This window comes from Lissotriton vulgaris, chromosome 7, assembly GCF_964263255.1.
Source record: "Lissotriton vulgaris chromosome 7, aLisVul1.2, whole genome shotgun sequence".
Taxonomy (NCBI): Eukaryota; Metazoa; Chordata; class Amphibia; order Caudata; family Salamandridae; genus Lissotriton; species Lissotriton vulgaris.
Window position 1 is genome coordinate 1,631,997,589 of NC_141695.1, and position 22,979 is coordinate 1,632,020,567.

General features: G+C 42.1%; 1 protein-coding gene across 1 annotated transcript in view; it reads left to right on the top strand.

Annotated features, from left to right (window-relative positions):
- ZNFX1 (zinc finger NFX1-type containing 1) overlaps positions 1 to 22,979 on the top strand; it is a 107,353-nt gene that overhangs the window by 43,602 nt on the left and 40,772 nt on the right. The window contains exons 4-8 of the mRNA XM_086932593.1: positions 1,296 to 1,427; positions 8,056 to 8,204; positions 10,408 to 10,551; positions 13,636 to 13,756; positions 14,283 to 14,545. Coding sequence (XP_086788719.1) covers positions 1,296 to 1,427; positions 8,056 to 8,204; positions 10,408 to 10,551; positions 13,636 to 13,756; positions 14,283 to 14,545 — 809 coding nt within the window. The remainder of the gene's footprint in view (positions 1 to 1,295; positions 1,428 to 8,055; positions 8,205 to 10,407; positions 10,552 to 13,635; positions 13,757 to 14,282; positions 14,546 to 22,979) is intronic.

Sequence of the window (22,979 nt, forward strand, 5' to 3'; positions counted from 1 at the left end):
CTTCATGGTGCTGGAGCAAAAAAAAATTCTTGCGCTGTTCCCTGTCTCAGAAAGTAAGACAGTCATTAATTTCTTAGTATATTTGTGAAGCTCCAATGATTTCAGATGTCTTAATTTCCTTGGTCGTGCATTGACAACTTGGCGCCTGAACATCTGAGGGAACGCCCCGGCACATGTGCCATTTTGCTCAGCAGGATGCAGCAGAGAAATTGACCCTCAAATGCAGCGGTCGTGGTTGAGCATAAGGCTGAAAGCCTTTGGTATTCAAAACCTCTGTCCAGCAGCTAAATGGAGTAAGCACCTGTGCTGCTTCGCCACGTCATCCGATTTCCGCATGTTCAGTACAGTTCATATCGCAAAAAATATGCCTCCCTTGTACTTTATTGATTCCGTATTCTGGGAACTCAGATAGAGACTGTGAAGCGATAACATGCTAGAATATCTACAAAAAAGCAACTACCATAACAGGGATGTGCTAGGGAAGAAATTGTAAGAATTATGTATGAGTCTGAGAAGATGGAAACATGCACTGCATAAGCTGTACCATAAAGGGGAGGGCGGATCTTAAGCACACCGCTTACTTTCCTCGCCTCTCTCTTTCTCCCACTCCTCTCTCTGAGCCCGATTCAGAAAGGGCCTCCGCACTCGTGGCAAAGGCCTTGCAGTCGTAGTAGAACCTCCGCACTGTCGTTTCTCATAGCGCAGGTTTCTGCACGAGTGCGTGGCCCGTGTCACGACTCCTGGGCCTTCGCCACAAGTGCGCAGACCCTTTGTGGATCGGGCCCAATGTCACTTGTCTCTTTCACCACCTCCACCACCCTCCATCAGCACATGCTGAAATAAGTGTCCAAGTTGCACGTTTAATGGTACTGGGGATAGTTTCATTGATGGGTTGACACCATAATATTCTGGTTCTAGTGGTGACAATGTGTTATAACCTGACGATGGGTTGACAGTATGATGGAGCCTCCGATGATCATGTGCTTTTGTTTAGAGCTGGGTGACATAGAGTAGAGCACACAGCAATTGTGGTAAAACTTGTGCCGAATCAATGATATTGTAGTAGAGCCAACCATTATGGTGTGACTTTGTAATAGAGATACTGTGATGAGGTCACATTGTGTTGGTGCATTGGTGATGAAGTCACAATCACATGTGCTGTATTACTATTGTCATATTCTTGTCATACACATCTCTAGCTGACTCCATTGAATTGGTCTTTCTTACACACTGACCATTCCTTTTGTAGGGCTTGTCCATGGTACCATAGTGTCATTTGCCTCTTGTTTCACCAGGTAAAACGTATGTTGGTCTGAAGATCGCTCAGGCACTTCTCACGAATGACCACGTGTGGCAGATCAACCATCGAACATTTCCTGTCCTTGTTGTGTGCTACACGAACCATGCCTTGGACCAGTTCCTAGAAGGTAAGGTGCTTGGGGTTTTGAATCTATGAAGGGGAAGAGATCATTTTGAGGAGGGAGAACCCCGATAGGAGGATTGTCACCTACATAGGAAATATGCTGTTCTATAAAACCGACTTCTTGATTTTGATTGGGTTTTGTAGGACAATCTAGTAGTTTTCAGATCTGATTCATGGTTGTATGATAATGTGCCTTTGGCACGTAGTTTGCAATACAATATAAACAACTAAATAAATGACCCATAGATTCAGTGCATCATTACTTTGCCACGCTCCATTGCCCAAGTTTACAGTGTCCTGTTGCATGGTAGTTGGTTCTGTAGTGTTAAGTGTTGGCACCCTTGCAAGAGAAAAATACCTGCCAGTTGTTGTTTTAAGAGCCTACAAAGGCGTGAAAGTGAGACTAAATAGGACTGTAAACAAAATCGTATCATTACTTTTCTGTCTTTTTTACTTTGCCTATTTGTCATGAACCATCAACACAGCTCTAGAACACATACACAAGAGCTTTCTATTTATATTTGCTAAAGGTAAGGGGTGAAAATACTGGCTTTAGGTAATTTTGTTTATTTTCATGCCATTTGGGACACCAAAATACCAGTGCTGCCAGTAGAAAACGAATATGTGATGTAACAACGCGATCAAAATGATCGCGATATGTTACATCGCAGTTTTTTCAACGCAAGTCGTTACAACGACTTACGCTGGAGGGCGCTGGACTTGGGAATAGTAAGATTACCTACTCCACCAGTCTACGTACAGGAGGGAAGGTGTTGGATAGTTAATCTTACTATTCCTTGGGTTACAGCGCCATCCAGCGTAAGTCGATGTAACAACTTGTGTTGTAATGGCTGCTTTGCAACTTCATCGCGGTGTACTCACCGCGATGTAAAGGATGTTTTCCCGTAGACAACTGTCCAGGTGGCAATTCTAGTTGTGCTGTCTTGGACTTTTTCACTTCATATTTTAGTCTATAAAGAAAGTGACTTCTTTAGTCAAAGTCTTTATGAATTTAGCGACCTAAGCTTTCAGCAGGGGAGGGGGGCGACGCTCCTCCCCTATAACGGAGGAGCCTCCCTGGGTTTGTAGGAGAATAACTGGAGCGCTTTCGGGCTTTTGGATCATCAGGAGACTGTGTAGATAAATCAGAGGTGTATGTTGGGGCATGAGGGTGTGTTCTGGGCAAAAAAGAGTAACATCGGAGTGTATGTTTTGATGTTGGTAGTGAGACATATCACTGGAAGTGTGTGAGCGGTCATCTAAGCAGTTGTTTTGGCATTGGGAGAGGGTGTTGTTGCATTAAGGGTATATAGTGGGATAGTGGACTTAAGTGTGGGTATCGTAAGTATGTGTATGATCTGTGATGTATGCATTTAAGCTTGAAGGGTCAATGTTATGCCAGGTGGAGAGTAGGCTGTGGTATATGCTGTGCTAAAGTGACTCGGAAAATTGATTGTGGGATCAAGTCATGTTGATTGATGCACGCAGGGTCGGTTTCCCATGATTCTACTTAAGGGTGTCGGAGTGAGTATTGGTACAGTCAGCAGTGTGTTGAGATGGGGGTTGTGGGGTGGGCATTGGGGGTGTGTTGTGGTATTGGGGTTATGTTTCAGCTCCAAGGTGTGTTTGGTATGTCCTTTATATGTGTGAGGGCATTAGTAATAATTGTGTTGAGAAGTCCATAGTGTGTGTAGGTGGTATCAGAGTTGTGTTATTGGAACAAAGGGAATGTTGGCTGATGCCATCAGAGTTTTTGTTGAGGCAGTGGGAGTGGATGCTAGGGTATAGGAAGCGTGTTTTTCGCATCTGGCTTCTTTATGGCCATGGTGTGTATTTAGTTACAGGAGTATGTCTTAGAGTTTCAGGAGCGTGTGCAAGGACCTTAGAATAGTGTGTTTGTGTTCAATCCCTCCCTTCAAATGAGCCCTTAAACCACACTTTCTAGAAGAACATGCATGAGCTACAACCATCCCCTGAACTTATACTTTCCAAACTACTTTTTCAGTTTCTCCCCAACATGTACTACTGTACTGTAAATTGCATGATTTCTGACTGTACATTGGATTACTGCTATTATGATTTTAAAATGCTCCTCCACCTTGTGTTGGGGTCATGATGCACTTTATCAAGATACTAGCTAAATAAATATATAAACGGGAGTGAGTGTTGGCTACATGGGTGTGAGATTCAACATAAAGGATACATGTTTTGTGGTTTCACAATTGGGCATGGAGATTTTGTGTCTGGTCAGTTATATGCTGAGTGTGTCGAGGAATCATGAGTGTATGTGTGTGCGGTTTAGGCAACAGATGTTGGTGTTTGTACACCATGAATGTGTGCACAGACTTCAGGAGTGTGCACAGACATCAGGACTTTAGTGCTGGGTTAATCAGAATTAATATTGGATCATCAAACTAGTCTGTAGGGTGCATCATCAGAATTATGGTTTAAAGACTATGGTTTGGACACAAAGAACTTATGTACATCAAGATTATGTTTGGAACATTCGGATTGTGTTGAGACACAGATGTATGTTGAGCCTGAAAACTGTTTTGTGTGTGTAGAGTTTAGGGTGTGTCTGCACATTAGTTATTACTAAATAAGGGGCACACTAATCGCATGCAGTGGCTTCAGAATTATTTACTGACCATACCACTGCTTTCTAAACATAAGCATTGTTTTGCGTATCACCATTGTGTTTTGAGGTGCTGGAACTGCATGATTTCTGTGTAAGTTGTTCAATATCTCTTGGCATATTAGCTATGTAAATGTAAATGTGGGTGTACTTGTAAAGTGCACTGCGACTCCATGGAGTATCCTGGCGCTGAAGACCGCTGGGGAACCCGTCCTGGTTTTCCCTGTGAGATGGTCCCTTTCTGGGTATCTCCAAGGTGAAACCAGGCATCCCCGGCGTCTGTGGGGGGCCGTTGTAGAGATGAGGCAAGCTTAATGCCCAGAGTTGCCGAGTGTGTTCCCTGGTTAGAGTAGGCACCGAGGCGAGAATTATCGAGTCCGTTTTGACCCTGATCCACGACCCTGCCGCGTCGGGAATTGAACCCTGGTTCCGGGCCGTTCTCTGCTTACGGTCTGCCGCCTCTAACCAGTGAGCCACACCACTCTACTATGTCAGCAGCACTAGGATTGTGCGTTGGGCATTGAGAGTATATGAAGCATATGAACTGTGTCATCCAACAACGAAACTTTGGTTGAGAGATGTAACCTTTTGACATGTCCATTATAAAAATAATATTAGATTTGCCATGCATCCTTCTGCTTCATCCCCGGTAGAAACAGCTGGTGAACGTCTTGTGGTCCATCGTGGCAGGTCAAACATCTATTTAGAAGCCACTCTTTGGAACATTTTTCTTGGTCATCTTCATATCACCACTTATTACTTGGCTTTTCACAAACTGAAAACCTTTTTTTTTTATGCCCCACAAATTAACTTAATTGTGGTGTTTGTTAAGTGAAGGGGCACATATGGATATCTGTATCACGTACGCCACATTCATCCGTTCCGTCAACATTAATAGACACCCCTGTGCTGTATCACTAACTGAAATGTTAGAATTATTTTTCATGTCATAATAAGTGAAAGAAAGTGTACACATGCAATGTATTGTGCGATATGACTTAACCTTTGATTCTTCATTGGGCCACCTGAGAAATGGCTGCCTCAAAAGCTGGCAACAACATATGAAACTAGCATACACATGCATACACATGTGCGCTGGTATCAAAACACATGCATCCACAAAGACCACACCATCTTCACACGCTTTTGGGTAAACCAGAAAAGTTTCTGTGGTGTAGAACATATGACGATACAAGAGTCTAAACAACATTGTTTAAAAAAGAATGCTATTTAGTTGTTGTCCGCACAGGCTGGAAGTTATAAATGGCGGTAAATCAAAGCCATGAGTTGTCCCAAGTGAAAGTTGCAACCCTAGATGGAAAATTAAAACAAAAACCTGGACACCAGAATTTACCTCTTCAAAATCCTGTTAGATGTACATTAGGGACTTTGGATGTCCCACCAGCAATGATTAGGGACTGTAATGCCGATTCCAGAAATAAAGTATTTATTTTTGAAGTCACATTTCTAGCCATCACCTGTGGGGACCCTGATCTCCCAAAATGGAGTAATATTTTGAACTCTTTTGCTACAAAACAACGAATCACTTCTCAGGTTTCAAATGTGTGATGTCGATGAACAAGTAACTTATCGAACCCAGGATTTTACTTTGCATTCTGGGACTTGAAATGTTCTCTACCCTAAGACTAGACTACCAGATGCTAATATAGGAATTAGATTTTAAGACCTACTGTGCCTCAGAAACTTGCATGCTCTATATTATCTGTTAGATTAGGAATGTAGACCAATGTGTTCAAGTGGTTTGAAGGAACTTTAGGGCATTTTAGAGATAACTCGTTGTTTGAACAGTTCCAGCTCCCATGACCGGCACAGGGCAGAAGAACTTAACAAGGGCTCTGATGCTGTAGCCTTAGAAGCTGTTCCTTGTGTTAAGGCAGCAACTCTTCTCCCTTAAAGATAGACTGACCCAGGCTTTGTCAAGAGACTAAGTACCCCTCACCTCTTCCTGCAGCCACAGTTTTTGCTGCTATTTCACAAATCTTTCAGTTGTTGCTGTAGGCGATGCAGAAACATGGCAAGATATCGCACTACTTATCCCTTCAGTATTTCCCTGTTTTTGTGAGTTACATCGCTCAGTGAATCGAGGATTGTTGCAAATGTTAGTTGAAATCTATAGGCGAGCGTGTCGAATCCTACCTTGGCCGACTCAGTCAGTTACACGTCGCGGGTCAATAGAATGACTGGAATCAAGTTTGGCAACATGAACTCGCTGCAGTGCTATGACATTGAAAGGCAGCCGTAGCAAACTATATTTCAAACATGTGTCTCTGTTACATTACATCTGAAGTCCTGATGCTTAAGCCCTCCACTCCCCACCCTCTTGCACCCAGCTTCTAGGGCTGTGTTTTTGTGTGGCAGCACAAATCCTCTTGTGCATCAGAAGTGAGGCAAGCCACCCGTACAGGCTCGATCATGTTTCCCAAACCCCAAAACATTTTCCCTATGCTGAAATATAATTGTAAAAGATTGCAATGCCATACTTTATCACTTTCAAGCCAGGCTTATTGGCATTGCCAATGCTTGTCTTTCTCTTGGCTGATATTTGTCAGTTATTTGGTCCTACCATTGCAGTACCCTATATTACTCGATAGAACAATGGCCAGCACACACTTCCATTGTAGATCCCATGGTTAGATATTGATATTGTTTTCTATATTTTAGTATATATAGATTTCAAGTGTTTTCTGGCCGTTTAGAAATGTATATTTGAGAGGGCTCAAAGGCTATGTGAACATTTCAAAAGATAGTTTTAAAGAGTGAAGAAATCCTAATTTGTGTTTTGAGATTTTCTAAAGGTTAAAACAGTTTACTTTCAGATACGTGTTTTCTTCTTTTCTTTCACCGATATGCTCTATGCTAACTGATTCATAAAAATGTAAGCACAAAAGCACTAATCGGAAAGGCCTTCGCATCGTATGCTAAACTATTGATTTGGAAGACAGAGATAGGTCCTCATCTTTGAAGATAACTCCATTTGTGTTAGGCAGAAGTCCCTTTTCCCCCAAAAAAATATTATTATTCTTGCTGGCTCCAGACAGAGATTAAAAACTAATACCTACTGCTCCAACATGATCCATTGTCTTGCATTAACATGTTGTGGTGTCTGTATGCGCTAGAGGGAGGAAGGAAGTGCTTTTAAATGTCACATCTGTAAACCGAATTATCTCTGAGCGATAGGGTAAATGTAGGTTCCAGATTTTGTACCCTTGAAAGTATTTGAGCTTGCTACACTGCCCGCTGGGGTCCAACAAGCTTGCGCTGGTGAGTGCCCAAATATTTGAGCTTGCTACACTGCCCGCTGGGGTCCAACAAGCTTGCGCTGGTGAGTGCCCAAATATTTGAGCTTGCTACACTGCCCGCTGGGGTCCAACAAGCTTGCGCTGGTGAGTCCCCAAATATTTGAGCGTGCTACACTGCCCACTGAGGTCCAACAAGCTTGCGCAGGGGAGTGCCCAAATATTTGAGCTTGCTACACTGCCCGCTGGGGTCCAACAAGCTTGCGCTGGTGAGTCCCCAAATATTTGAGCTTGCTACACTGCCCGCTGGGGTCCAAAAAGCTTGCGCAAGGAAGTGCCCAAATATTTGAGCTTGCTACACTGCCCACTGAGGTCCAACAAGCTTGCGCAGGGGAGTGCCCAAATATTTGAGCTTGCTACACTGCCCGCTGGGGTCCAACAAGCTTGCGCTGGTGAGTCCCCAAATATTTGAGCTTGCTACACTGCCCGCTGGGGTCCAAAAAGCTTGCGCAGGGGAGTGCCCAAATATTTGAGCTTGCTACACTGCCCGCTGGGGTCCAACAAGCTTGCGCAGGTGAGTGCCCAATGCCCATTCAGTCCTTGATCATTCTGAAAAGACTGCTAACGAGAGAGCCATATTTTACTCCATTTTGATGGTGGACCGTGGCAATAGTAATGAAGAGGGTGAAGTGCAGCTTCTAATTGCTTTCAACCATGAAAAATATTTTTATATCTTCTAGGAATCCACTCCTTTTTGTCCAAGGGGATCGTGCGTGTTGGCGGGCGAAGCAGCAGCGAGATCCTGAAGAAGTTCACCCTGAGGGAGCTGAGAAGCTGCAGGGATTTCCGCCGGAACCTGCCACAGCACTTGCGGAGAGCTTACATGGATGTAGGTTTTCAAAGATGCATGCTGTGCCCTGTAATCTAGTATTCAGCCTGAAGCGCAGGAAACTGACCTAGTTTTCAGCATCTCTCATTATTATCTCGTTCTCGAACCCATTTGCTTTTCCCCAGGCTCTGTTCTTAATTCCTGCTTATTTGTTTCTGGTTTCTTTTTTCTTCCTTTTAATTTCCCACCAAGTTGACTTTGCTTTCTATTTCCTATTTTCTTTGTTCTTTCATTTCATCCGACTCTTTTGGGCTTTTATTATTTCTGTTCATGTCCTTCACTTCCTAGCCTCTATTTTCTTCCCACTTGCTTTTCCCCTTGTTCCCCTTTCTCCTCCCTCTCCTTTCTCCCATTTTACCTCCCTCTTTTCGTGTTTTAAATAATGTTTCAGGTCTAGTACAAGTGAAAAACACCCCAAGAGCCAAACTCTTTCCCAAATAAGTGCTGACAGGCTGTGCTTCATTATGGGTATATATAGCATGTAGAAAGTATAATGTCCAAATGAAAACCTGTCAATTATTCTCTTATTACAAGCAGGCCTAGACTTGAGTCACAAAGAAAGTGGTACCCTTTTTTTCCACCCCGTTCTTCGCCCCTGTGTTTCGCGATTCACAAAGATGGGCATCTTGTGCCTTGTGGGGATTAAAGACAATTGTGACCTGCAACGCACTTTTGCACGTTTGCATTTTCATTCTTAGCCCTCACGAAACCCCTCATTTTGTGAAGCATAGGCTTTGCAAGGTGTGATCTTTAATTGTTCCTTGGCTTGTGTCAGTTCAACCACTTAAAATATCATCCCTAAAACCAGCAATTTTTAAAAAGGAAAGTCTGCAAATGACTGTGTGGTGCTTTGTGGTCATGGATTAACTTTTCGCCCCTTGCACGTAATGTCAGACGGATGAATCTCCAGGTCCGTATATTACTGTAAGTGGCGCATGCCATGAATTATATGACCACATCTCCTGGAATTGGCTTCTGCCATGTGCGATGCCAACTTGATGCTACTTTTTCTGACGGATGTCTTCAGGGGTTGTTAGGGAGGTTGAAGTAATCAGGAATGTAAAATGTCATCTTTACCCTCCTTTATACACCGGGAGGCATTGCCATGCTGTGCTCCGGTGTGATAACATCAGCGGCAGCCAGTGCCTCTTGTAATATCATTTGTATTTGTATTATTGTGTTATTAAACCTACAGCCAACACCAAAAAGGGATCCACGTTTGCCTCTGACTTTATCTGCTTCTTTTTCTTAAAGCAAACATTTGCATGTAAATCCAGGTGAAGGATGCCATTATTCCTGCTTATCACCAAGAAAGAAGAAATATAATTACATCTGTGCCCTAGGACTACTGTAGACCGGACACACTCTCTTTTCTGGCAACTGTTCTACTTCTGTGCTGTCTTTTGTCTACCTCGCTGTCTTTTCAGGGAACTACATTGTCCTTGTTCATTTCCTCCTTTCTTTACAGACTTGTGGCACCCTTTTCAGACTCTGGCTATAGACCTATCCAGATTTTGGTCTGTCTTCTTTTACACAACCTATCTTTATCATGAGCATCCTTTCCTGCAGCTTCATGTGGCTTTTGTCCTCTGATATAAGACTGCTGGTCACATGTGAACATAAGTCGATGCCATAATGCAGGGTTCTCCAAATTCGGTCCTGAAGGGCCGGATCTATGCCAGATTTTTAAGATAACTACATTTATCCAAATGGGGATTTGCTAAAATGTGGCATGGATCCAGCCTTCCAGGATCGGCTTCAAAGAGCCCTTCCATAACGTGAACTTTAACCAGATCTCTCCCATGATGCAGTGTTTCCTTCTTTGCCCACACAGTGCCCACCAGTCTGTGCAAACCTCAGCATTCCATCCCAGACATACTGCTTGGATCTGCACATATTCTTTGAAGGCCATTTCCGTATCACTACGTTCTTTGTTCTGGTCTTGGACCAAGGCCATCCCCGCCTCACTGTCAAACTGCAAGTCTTTCCATGGCTGATTAATCTGCTCTAATAGAGAGGAAGATGTGGCATAGCCTTGTAAAGGTCCCTGATGAACGCCCAGTAATGTAGCACACGCAGCACATGGCGGATGAGCGCAGTGGAGCAAACAGGGTCTTGGTAATGCTCTAGGAGGTGAGATTCCTGCTTGAGTTCTTGCAGATACTGTAAGGGTCTCTGTCTCTCTTCATGTCTCCCCGAACAGATCAGCTCACAGTTGAAGCAATCCGAGCAGAAACTGCAGGAGGGCAGCCAGCACTTGGAGTGCACAATGCTTGGGGTGATGCATGAAAGGTATCTGGAGAAGCACATTGAGCCTGCTCACTGGGACAGTCTGATTAATGGACTGGTAAGTGTAAATCTAATTATTAGTACCTTAGATATTACCATGTGCCATTAAAATACCAGCTTAGGAAATTCTGTGGAATTGTAGACTTGTTAGGGGGAATCAGATTTTCAGAAGGAAAAACCCAGGACCGCCACAAACCTAGACAAAGGACTAAATGTTGTACCTACCATGGCCGCTGAAGGGCTACATTGAAAACCTATTAAGCACTCCCTCCCCAATTGCGTGATGAGTTCAAGATCATCAACAGCCAGGGGAAGCCATCTGGCGATCTGGAATTTGGGTAATGGGCTACACAGATCCACTCATCATTAAATCCTGCTGTGCTGCCTGAGTGTGGCAAAGCAACACAGCAGACGACTATTTAAACTAGTGAACTTCTGTGGTTAGAGGGCCTACTCTGGGGATCGTAGACAACCAGTGAGTAAATAGCGCAAGAAAGGTGCCTACAAAGATTGATTTATGAGTCCTAAGTAGGATGTATGATGTGCGATCGCTTTCATTGGGAAGCAGTCTGGGAGATCTGGCAAGAGATGGTAGCCCAGATTTCTGAAAAATGAGTGGTCGGCTAAGTTCCAAAAGAGCATCTCCGAACAGTACTCCTAAAAAAGTTTGGTGGTTTACTTTTGCTTATCAAGCTTGCAGAGGAAAACAAAACATCTAATTTGTGCAAAGGTAAAACTAAGTAATGTTAACTCCTAAGCAGCACCAATACATTTTCATTGTGGGTTTAATTTATTGAATGAACGCCCTTATGAATACCATCATCCTGAAAAACAAATGTTTAGTTGTCGTGTGTGCAAGGGTTCCGACACCCTTTTGTGCTATGTTTGTAACATTGTGGATGACTCTGTAGTGTGTGTACCTGTGCCAGAATCAAGGCACTGAAGCATTTTGTTCCCAAAATGTAACACTCCTCAGAAGCCAGTAACTCAACTCTTATCAGAGCTAAGATGTGCATGCTACTGAACATTCCCATTATTCTATCTGAAGAGGATTTATCACCCTATGAATATGCCCTTATGAACAGACAACGTTTTGAGGAAACCACTACGAGGTAAACCTCGCTGTAATAAAAGTAACATTTAAAAAGTAACTTATTTTGTAGCTAGTAAAAAGGCAATGCGACCTAAAAATAGAACGAAAAAGGGAGCTATAGTTCGAGGCTAAATTATTTACTTAAATACCAGAAGACTGGGAGGTTGATTTTGGTGATAACTGAAAATCCACCAATTTGTGGGGGAAGTGGTAAATGTCCTCTTACTCTGCACAATAGATGTTATTTTACCGGTGTATCCTCTACTAGCAGATTATCCTCCAATGAAGGATCTGCTACTTGTGTCCACATCTACAAGTTTACAGATGGTAACAATCCCTATACTAACCATCTGGGCTATAAACTGGGCATTTACACTTGATAAACATTGTGTGACCCTTCCTGAATAAATTTGTCCTCCCCTTGCCCTGATTCCTCTTTCTCCTGTCATTGTGGCTCAAAAGCAGTAGTAAGTACTCCTTTTATCCAGGTGTATGCGTTATGCGATACAAACCTCATACATGCGCACAAACTATAGATTATTCATGTGGCTGGCAGAATTTCAGCGGTACCACTGGCCAGGCTAAAAAAATATTGAACATGCATCTAGGTTAGTGAGTCATTCCGCGCTAAATGCTCTGTATTTTCTTTGTGGTCATGAGCAAACATAGCACAGTAGGGTTTTGAGCAATGCGGATATACTTCAGAATGCTTATCCTTTGTTATACTCTTCTAAGTAATTAATTTAGTTTTGATATGAGTTTTGCAAGTCTTGATATCTTGCTGCTTATCAGGAGAAATGTGAAACTTTCAAAGACTAAAAGGAGCCCAGGTAAATTTCAACAAAGGGGTTGCACACACAATCTGGAAGCTATTCAATATCAAATGCTGTCAACACAGACCAATATTCTTGAATATATTTCCTTTTTTTAAAAAAAAATTCTAGATAGACATTTTCAGATGGTCCTATGAGATTTTTACAGTTTCTTTTTTCTTTTTTGATAGCCCGGTATTTACATACTCATGCTTCATCCAACTATCCTTTTGTAATACACATAACAAACTCACATGTCCACCGCTCACATTAATTTCATATACTAAGTCCCCACTAATTGTGTTGGGTCCCAGAGTAGTGTGATACTCGCTGAAAAGCGCTGCAATACCTCATGAGGGATAGCAAGCGATATATAAATGCAAAGCGTTCCAATATCCTTTTTGAATCAAACTAACATACTCGCATGCCCACGACTCAAATTGATTTCATATTTCCCTATACTAATTCACCACTAATCCTTTTTGGGATCTGAAGTAGCGTGCAACTCTCCGAAAAAGCACTTAGACGCCTCATCAGTGGTAGTAAGTGCTATATAAATGCAATTACAATACACAAAGTGCTTTTGCAAGGCCCTGAAGTCGTATTCCTATAAACTGATGATATTGGTAATCATAAACACGCCATTTGGGACCCCTGCATTGACTCTGTGGTTTCTGTTCATACATATGTATAAAGGATGGAGTCATATAACCAAAGTAGATCCATGATCTGGTACTAGGGGCTCTCTTGATTCTAGTTTTATCAAAATCCTTATTCACTAATCAGGGCACATAGGGGTATTTCTCCTGAACTCCATAAATCAATTGATCAAACGTCTCACTCCTATACATTTTATTCAAAACAATGCTTGCCTCTTACCTGGTCTGAATGAGGGTAGAGCATCTCCGATTCAAGTGAGGCCTAGCCCAAGTTTCTCAGGGCTATGAAAGAATAGCACTTGGTGGCAAGAGGGAGGGGAAAGGGGCACACAATTCAAAGGGGGGGGGGGGGGTATTTGTAAGCAGTATTTCACAACTTTGCATCTGTTTATTATAAGCCCAGGCTTGATGCCTTCCCATTGGCAGATGAGTTGATTGGTCTGTTGTTGAGGCATTCTACTGGCTAATCTACAGATGACCTACATTGTGGCACTCCTGCTTGCACTGTGTTTATTTCATACTGAGATATTCTTCCAATCTATTAGCTATCTGCTAATCAATATATTTCATTCCCTCAGAACGATGACATGTTTTATTATCAAGGAGGCAAACAATCTATGATTCTGGAGTGGCTCGGCCTTGGAGTCACAATGTTTACTAGGAACACGGATCACTTTCAACCTGGGGCACAGAATGCAGGTAATGAAGATATTGGCTCGAAAACCCTTACATCTGGATTCTTTGCAGTAAACTCGCCTTCAAGAAACTCGCACACAGACACACACATGCTCACACACATATACTCTCTCACTTGCTTGTATACTTGCCTCTGGCTTTAGAAAGATTAAAGAAAAGTATCAACAAGAGGCTGCCTATTAAAGGGAGGTCTGTCGAAGAAACTTGCCTAGGTAAAAATCTTATGATTTTCCCTCTGTCAGTGTACATCTGACAATATTAAAATCTGGCTTGCTGTTGTCCTCCTGGTGGCAAATATTGCAGACATGGTACAGACTGTACTATTACTAACTATTCACACTTGCAGACCTGCAACCCTTTGCTGTAGGGGATGAATACACTTCTCACTTTGCAGCTCTTGAAACTGCTCCCCATCATTGTTTTTCCTTTTTATGCTTGTTCAGAATCACTGAAGCATCTACCATGACACCATATCCTGCACAAAGAAAACTCACTCACACATTAACTGTGCCTTTTGGACTCTTCCTAGCTGGGCAAGAAGACGATGAGGATGATGAAGATAGCAAAGAGGAGGAGGAGCTGATTGAGGTTCCTGAAGAGGCTGATCTGTTGCAGGCTGACCGGGTGATTGAGGATGAGGAGGAGGGGCGACCCAAGAGGAAGAAAGAGGAAGGGGTGATAAATGAATTGGCTGATTTGCTGCTTGCCATGAAGCTAGAAAATAAGAGCCCTGGGGGCGCTGCCGGTGATGCGGGCCCTGCTGAACAGGCTGAGGCCGAAGGACAGTGGCAGGTAGGTACACAAGGGCACTTCTATTATTCACATAAATAGAAGTAAAATGTAAATGTATCATTTTTTCTGTCATTATTAATGGTGAATTTCCAAATGCTCTTCATTTTGGTGGATGAAGAGAACAGAGGACGTTGCTCAAAATCAAAGAACTGATAGGGTGGTGAAAGTATGGGTGCGGGGCACCCCAAGATAATCTTGCAGGATTTCTACAGGGTAATAGAAGCCTTTACATTATTTGTTTTTATTTTATGCATTTAGTGAGAGTTCAAAGATAGAGGTCAGGTGTCATGCAGTGTTTTCTGACAAACTGCTGCTCATCTAACCTGGAGATTTGTGTTTACTTTTCCTTTCCTTGATGGCAAAATGTGTGAATCTTATGATGTGAAGCAAGTTAGTGTCAATTTTACTGGGGTGCGGAAACTGTTCATTTTACTGGGGTGCGGAAAGTGTGAAATGAACACTCCAGGATGTCAGATGTTTTGTAACACACAACAACATTTAAATTCTTGTAAATTAACTTTACAAATATTTCAAAATACTCAGAAGTCAGAAAAGTTCAAATGAAGTACATTGTTTTATTTTTAATTCGGAGTGTGATGGAAACAAAGATTTTAATAGGATCAAAGAAAACCAAGACTCTGAACTTATTTGGTACACAAATGAAAATATGCGAAGAAATCGAAATTATGTGCATTCTCATTTGAGCAATACAGAAGTTTGGGTAAAGCAGAATGACTGATGCAAATTTAGTGGCCTTTTCAATGGAAAATATGAGCTCTCTGTAAAATGCAGAATGCTAGCATTTCATGATTTGGTGATATATTTAAGTCAGTGGCAGTCATATAGCCGCTATGAAAGGTGAAATTGAGGATTTTGGCCTTTCCAGTGAGGCTGAAAGTGTAGTTTATTGATTTGCATACTGCTTAAGTTTGTTGTTGACTTGTACGTGATTGTCAGAAGGCACTAACCCGCTCCTCTGGATCCAATGGGAGCGATGCACTCTTCTACCCAACTCTATATCCACCACTGACCATTCAAAATAAGAATATGTTTGCCAATAGAAAAAACAGGGAAAGGAGAATGGATAAGAAAGAAAACAGACCATGCATTCCACCACTCAGCCTTGTCACGCTACAGGGTCCTGATGTCAGCATGTCAAAGTGGACATCTAAAGACAATAGGGGATACTTTGGAACTCTGACATAACATGTATGCATCTAACCTTAATGGTGAAAAGCATATATGTGGTATGAAGCTCTTTTTGTGAAACTGAAGCATAACAAGAATTGAGTAAAACTTATATGTTCAATAACCCTCCTTTGTTGGCAAGACAACAAACCCACAGGCTTCGTATGTATGCACTCTCTGATGCTGATATCCTTGGTTTCAAATGTATCCCTTGCGCATCTGAAATATAATTAGTGATATATATTCTGCGATTCCTAACTTTAGTAGTACTTGTATAAAATGTTATGTACCGCTTTAACAAATAATTACTTATACATTTTATAAGTAATCATTGCCTTGATGCGAACATTTGTCCTGCTATTTGGTGAAATAATCCGAAGTTCAAATGCTAGTCATTTTCAAATTTTTTAGCCATAGTAAGTGAAATGTTCAAAACTGTTAAAGGTTTTTTTTACCAAGAAACACATGATCTTCAGCATACTTCTTTTTTTAATCCCCAAACCATTCTTCGGTACACTAGCAATTAAATAATTCCTCTCCAAAACAAACAATTAACCGATACAGCTAGGCCCTGGCTGCTGCAAGATTGTAGCACACTTGCCTAGCAAGGATGTGCTAAAACGCAAAGAAAGTTATAGCCGATGATCTAAAATGGCTGTCTCCTTCTTCAAACAATGCGAGAGTTCAAAGAGCACTAGAAAATGTAGTGTGTTGTGGGGACTCCCCGATATAGTGCCTTCTCTGCAGACATGAAGCGGTGCCAACACTCTTTGAACATTGACAGCCTTACTTTTCTTGCAAATAACACAACCCGAGGGGGCTTGGAGCATTGCACCCATGCTCCAGTCGAACCGTAAGTGGTAATTCATGCATCCTAACATTCCTCCTTGAATAAACAAAGCAACGGTGGCAGTGGAAAAAAGCAACCAGCACCTCTTCCATAGTTTGCAACAAAGTCTATTTAAGCAACTTTTTTAAGCGTGCTCTATGTCTGATACTGTGCCACCCACCGTATCACCTAATACACTTGGATCTCTCCAAACATATCAATAACTAGGAAACATAGACAGAGCACAGCCACAATTAGGTAAACCACTGATTGAGCCCAACCAGCAAAAAAGTATTTAATGCAAAAACTTCATAAAATGTATTCTGTTCAGCAACCAATCTTCAATACAGATCCTCTTAAGTCACAACATTGGTACAGGTACAGCCGACACGTGTTTCATCGCCATATATTTTTCACAACTTTTTCAAGGCTTTCAATGAATTGTCATCTAATCTTTGATTTTTCAATCCAGCCGGATAAATCCAAACAAATAGAAACCGGATAAGGTAGTCCGGAATAAAGAACAAATTGGTGATTTTCTATATATAAGTCACTTGCACACGGCGAAAAGTCTTCTCAATGTCAATTTTGGGTCAAAGTTGTACTCTTCTCTTATCATAAACAGACTTTAAATCTGGTAATTAAAGTTGATTGGCGCTTTCACAAGTATGAAAATGTATTTTGGCAGTCTTCGTTTACGTCCTCCCGACGAGAGCTCAAGTTTCACTGCGTGGCCCCCGATTTCGTACAATCATGCACACCCGTTCAGATCTGTTCCGACTTCAAGTTTGGTCGATAATTTCCTCCGGCAGCAACTCGAGGTATGCAGTCTCTGTAATAATGAATTATTGATGAACAGAATAAATTTTATGAAGTTTTTGCATTAAATACTTTTTTGCTGGTTGGGCTCAATCAGCGGTTTACTTAATTGTGGCTGTGCTCTGTCTATGTTTCCTAACATTCCTCCTTACACTGGGGGTATTTTAATGCAGATTTGTACGTGAGGATCTCCTGTGGTACCGTGTAGCGCATCTTGTAACCTACAACTTTTTTGTGTTAACCTTTTTATGTTTTTTCTGCCATTACGTTCAGACATTGATCTGATAGCCAAAGGACCTCTGCTTTCAATTCATAAGCATCCCCTGAAAAGAATGCTTTGAAAGCTTTTGGGATTGCAGGACCCCCTCCATATGAAGCCATATTTTCAACATTTCAATAGTTGAAAACATACTTTGGGTCCAGAAGAAAAGCGGTGTCCGTCTCCCCATGAAAATTCACTAGGAAGAAGGAAAGACTGACTAGGACAGTGCATAGTGCATGTTTGTTTCATGATGCCGCAGAAGTAGTTGTCCTGAAAAAGAGCAATGGCAGGAAGTACAGTACTAGTGATTGTTAAGCTCTGTATTCCAGCTGACATCTGACCATTATTAAGTGGTGAACTGAAGTCATCATGGTTTGTTGGGTTCTTCTCAGACCTGTTGTTTATGGAATAAGTCATTGGTGTCAGCCTAGGTCCTTAATGGGACGGTGTACGCTTTCCATACAAACACCATGCCCACCCATGCTGGCTTTGTCTAGGGAATCCAAAGATTGAATGAACACAAATGGAAACTCACTTTTAAGAGACTGGTGTAGGCAAGCCGTCAGGGCAGCTTCTTCTTTTGGTAGCTGACAGAGGCTAGTTTCTTATGCCTTTGCCAGATTCATAAAGCGTTGGACATCTTACGAAGTGCATTTGGTATTTTTCCCATACTTCCATAGTCGAGTGTGCCTGACATGAATTAGACGGATAGCAGGGGGTCTCCTTAGTAGATAATGCTTCAGCTGTAACTAGGCATGGCGTTCACAGGCTTTGAGACCACTGCCCTCTCCCAAGCCTATGAAAGAACCCCAAATTGACAGGAAGACTTGGACTTGGCAACTGGACTGGAGGAGGGGCACCCTTCACTAGCCGAAGAGTGTCTTTCTCTGAAGCTCAGCACAAAATGTGCGTTTGCAGATAATAAGTTTAAGCATGCATTACTGACAAGGGGCAAAGACTATCTGCAAAGGGACTAGTTGTCTATGGGTTCTTTTTTTTTCTTTAGCTATTTTTATTAGTGAAATCCACAAATTACATTCAGGAATAGCTACAGATAACTAACTTGACTCTCCCACAAATATGATAGGAAATATGAATGCAGTACCCGTTTGTTCACATAGGGGCTGATTTAGTTCTTGGCTGTAAGTATACTCTGTTGCAATGGCGATGGAGTATCATCCTTACTGCCAAAAATGCTCTCCGCCGAATACATTTAAATGTGGGTGGACCTTAGCGTTAATTACAGCTGAGACTATTCCGTATCTGTTGTAATTAATATCCCGCGGAGTAAGGGCCGTTGGAGGCTGACCTGTCATTCCATCAACCTAATGTAGATGGGCAGAATGACAAGTCAGTTTTCACTGCCCGTCACCACCAGGAAAACCCGGACGGTAAGGTGCAGTGAAAACTGCTACATGCTCCCCGCATCATGGAAGAATCACATTTCAGGATTTTCTTTTTGAAAAACCTGTTTGGTACATGGCTCTGTCCTGCTGGTGGAGCCCTGTATGAAACAGAACCAGCATTGAAAATGCAATAGGTCTTGTATTTGTTGGAGTTGGAGCTATTCGCGTTTTAAATGCCAATGTATTTCACTTATGCAATAGATATGCCTTCTCCACCTTAATAAAATAAAGAACCCTGTTGTAGTACCTAGAAAAATACACCTTCAATGGTGCTGTAGGCTGAGAGTGAAACTGGCAGTTCCGACTCCACGTTCAAACAAGCAGTGTTCTGAGGGTGCAGTACCACAGGCTGTCTATAGGTTTCCCATGGGACCTCTTTTGGCCACATATGGTACTGCACCCTGCAACATGGCTAGGCAAAAGACATGGTGCATTGGTGATAGCTGCCAGCTGGTGAGCTGGGGATCTGAGTTTGTCTGCTGTCAGGCTCAACATCCTGTGATAATGGGCTGATTGTTTAATTTCCCAGAGCCCATGGCTAGCTGGGCAATATAAATTAAAGCTTTTATAAAGTGAAAAAAAATCACGCAAAACAGCAGTGGCCTCCGCGGGGTGGTGGAAGCATGCGTGCAGTGTTGTGGGAGGAGTAAGGGGGAGGCAGAGGAGATTATGCGACGCAAGCAAATGATGCCCCGAAGTTTCATTTTCACAAGTAAACAGACCAGTTAACAAGCAAAGAGGCAGGCCAATTAAAAAAAAAAAGTTCTCTCTAAGTATAAATAACCTGAACAGTAAGAACACATGTAAGAGGGGCAGTCCTCATGGGAGGATACAAAATTCCAAAAGGAGGGACTACTAATTAAGTGTATTCACCAATAAAACAAGCATTGGCATAGCCAATAGGTCTCACTTTTGGGACCTTATAAGTATTTAGTTATGCAGCACAATATCATTGGTGCAACAACATCAACTGTTGCATGGCTAAACACTTATAAGGTCCCAAAGGCGAGACCTATTGGCTACGCCAATGCTTGTTCTTTTTGTCTTTGGACATGCCACACAACAACAGCGATGCTGAACAAATTAGCCAAAAGTTATTGGCTAAGCCAGTAGGTGGTATAGGCAAAAAAGAAGCATGAAGATCCCTCTGTGCTTGCGCAGCCCAGAAAAATGCATCTTGAGGCCCCTGATGGATAAGGCAGTCACAAATGGCTCATAAACAAAATGGAGAAAGGGGCTGCTCCCTTGTGGGTGGATTCCTTCACCTGAACATAAGAGGTGGATGGCTCTTGGTTCCTGTCTGCAAACTAGAGATTTCTGAAATGCAGATCCTCATTGACCCACACATTCTCAAGCCAAGAAATGGTTACATGCACATGTTGCAGCATATTACTGTTACAGTTGCTCATCCTAATGTCAGGTAGTTCCCCCAAGATGATCATTAGTCTCACTACAAATGAAGGGAATTAGACATTCCCCTTTCAACAAGTGACATTAAATTAGGCTAAGTCAAAATGACTTGGTACAGTTAATTGTTTTCTTGATCAATTGTGTAGTGTTTTCAGATACAACTTTTAGTTGTTGACCGCTGTGAAAGTATCATTCCTTGCTTGTGACCGTGCCCATGTCCCCAGACCTGTGAACGAGTTTTACTTCACCCTTTCACTAGACATACCAGGTAAATATTGTTGCCAAATCCCGAGCTAAGAGGAGGTGTACAGGTCCTGTCCTGAAGCATCCTTTGTCTTGCTATGTTCTTCCTGCTAGAAACTTCCAAAGATCCTCTTCCATATTGCCTGATATCAGATAGTAAGGTGTGCGTAATCGCGGCACCCGCGCTTTACTTTTAACATTAAAAGTAAAGCGCGGGTGCCGCGATTATAGCAAAAGTAAAGGAATTTTAAAAACTTCTATTTCTTTACTTTTGCTATAATCGCGGCACCCGCGCTTTATTTTTAACGTTAAAAGGCGAAACCTAAAAATAATGGACATATGAATTTGGCAGTCATTAATACATTTGGTGGGCTATCCCTTCACCAGGGTGATGTAGAAGTTTTCTCCTCTCCCTGGCGGAACAACGGGCCATCTGTCAATATATAAATCAGGCCCATAATATTAAAATAACATTTTAGCATCTTTAGATTATGAAGCTAATAATAAAGGGTCTCCCGACAATCTCCATGATGAAGTAACACATGGGGATGAAGGAGGGAAGTGATTATCAGCAGTGCTATCACTGTATAATCATTATATTCTAATGATCTTTTCAAGAGGTGGATGTTCACTATGCTGAAGGAAAATTTTGAGACGTTCATGTTTAGCTTCCAATTGAATTATTGTACTTGCGACACATTGATGAACGCATGAGAACTCATACTGGGTGTCATTCATGTTGCTGACATTTACATGTCTATTTTGACTGTCACAACCTTAATACCATTTTTTGGAAGCTCTTTGATTGAAGGGCTTTCAAACTCCTGTCCTGGAGGCACTGAAGATTCCTTTCATGAGACAGACTCTTTCCTCTGGCCATGATTCCTATCTGTTGGGTGGGGAGCGGAGATCAATGTTTTGCCTCACATTTTAGAAATCCTGGATAAGTCATCTTTGTGAGGCACCTGTGCTGTTTACCAAAGCATAAGACGGTCACAGGGAATCTCCATCTACATTAGTAATCAGGAGCACAGTAACTGCATTCTTTATTATAAGTCCCTCTTTTCTGAGGAACTGCTGTGCTTCAGGTAAGTGCAGTCCGCCACAGCATACAGTCACGTTTGCTCCTTTTCCATTATACCTGCTGCTGCCATCTCAGGTCTGCAGAGGAGCTGGTAGAGTCTGTGCTTTCCCTGATGGCACTCACTATTAACTTTTCAAGACTGTGAAGTCCATATAGTGTAAAGCCCGCTGTCTCCTTCAACCGTGGCATAGTGTGAACTCCAGACTGCTGGCTCCACATCAGCTGCCCTTTTTTTTCAACTGTATCACAGGGTAGAGGAAGTCTTTGACTCCAAGAGGTCCCAAAGGCAGCCTGTCCAACTCCAAGATAGTGCTTGTGTAGTATAGCAAATTCCACTTTACGATTGTGTTTAGCCCATTATTTTCGATGCAACACAGGGGTCCTGAAAAGCGAGTCTCCTCTGGGGTTCTTCTCTCGCCCTACATCCCATCTTAAGGATCACAAGTTTTAGGAGAAGTCTGTGCTCGTTTTCACAAGCAATAGATTCAGACATCAAATGTCTACATGCACTTCTTGAATGACTCTTGTTGGAGCATGCAGTGCACTAGTCGGCTTTCTTGGGCGGTGTATGCCTCTTTTTTTCTTTGGCTTGTGTTCCGGTTTTAGATGCTGCAAGGCATTTTTGTGACTTCTTGCACTCGCAGGTCTACTGATTTTTTTTTTATTCTTATTGATTTTAAAGGCACATCTTAATATGGGGACCACACAATACCTACTGAACAAGACACTGTGCTTAAATATTGTAATGGATACAGACCAACTATGCAGGGCACTAACATATGACCCAACTGGACCACTCATAACTAACCTTTGATTTAGGAGTCTAGCAAACAATGGTATAGTAGAGATTATATAGTTGACTTTATGTTGCTGAAGCCTCAGGGACTCTGCAGTTTGCAGGAAACCCTCCTTCTGATATGCCAAATGTGCTTTGTGGAGAATATGATAAACATCCTGAAGACGGCCCCATCTGGAATAGATTGTTGAAACACGTACACCAGTTACCCAGAGAAAAAATACTGTAAAAGAGAACCCACATCCTCACACGTTTCTTATGTTAATGGTAAATGAATAAATACACAAGATCACTAGTTTGTTAGGAAATTGTTATACTTCTGATTCATCCGACCACAATCTAATCATAAGCAAATGCAAAACACTGGTATCCTTTATGATATATTCATATAACTTTT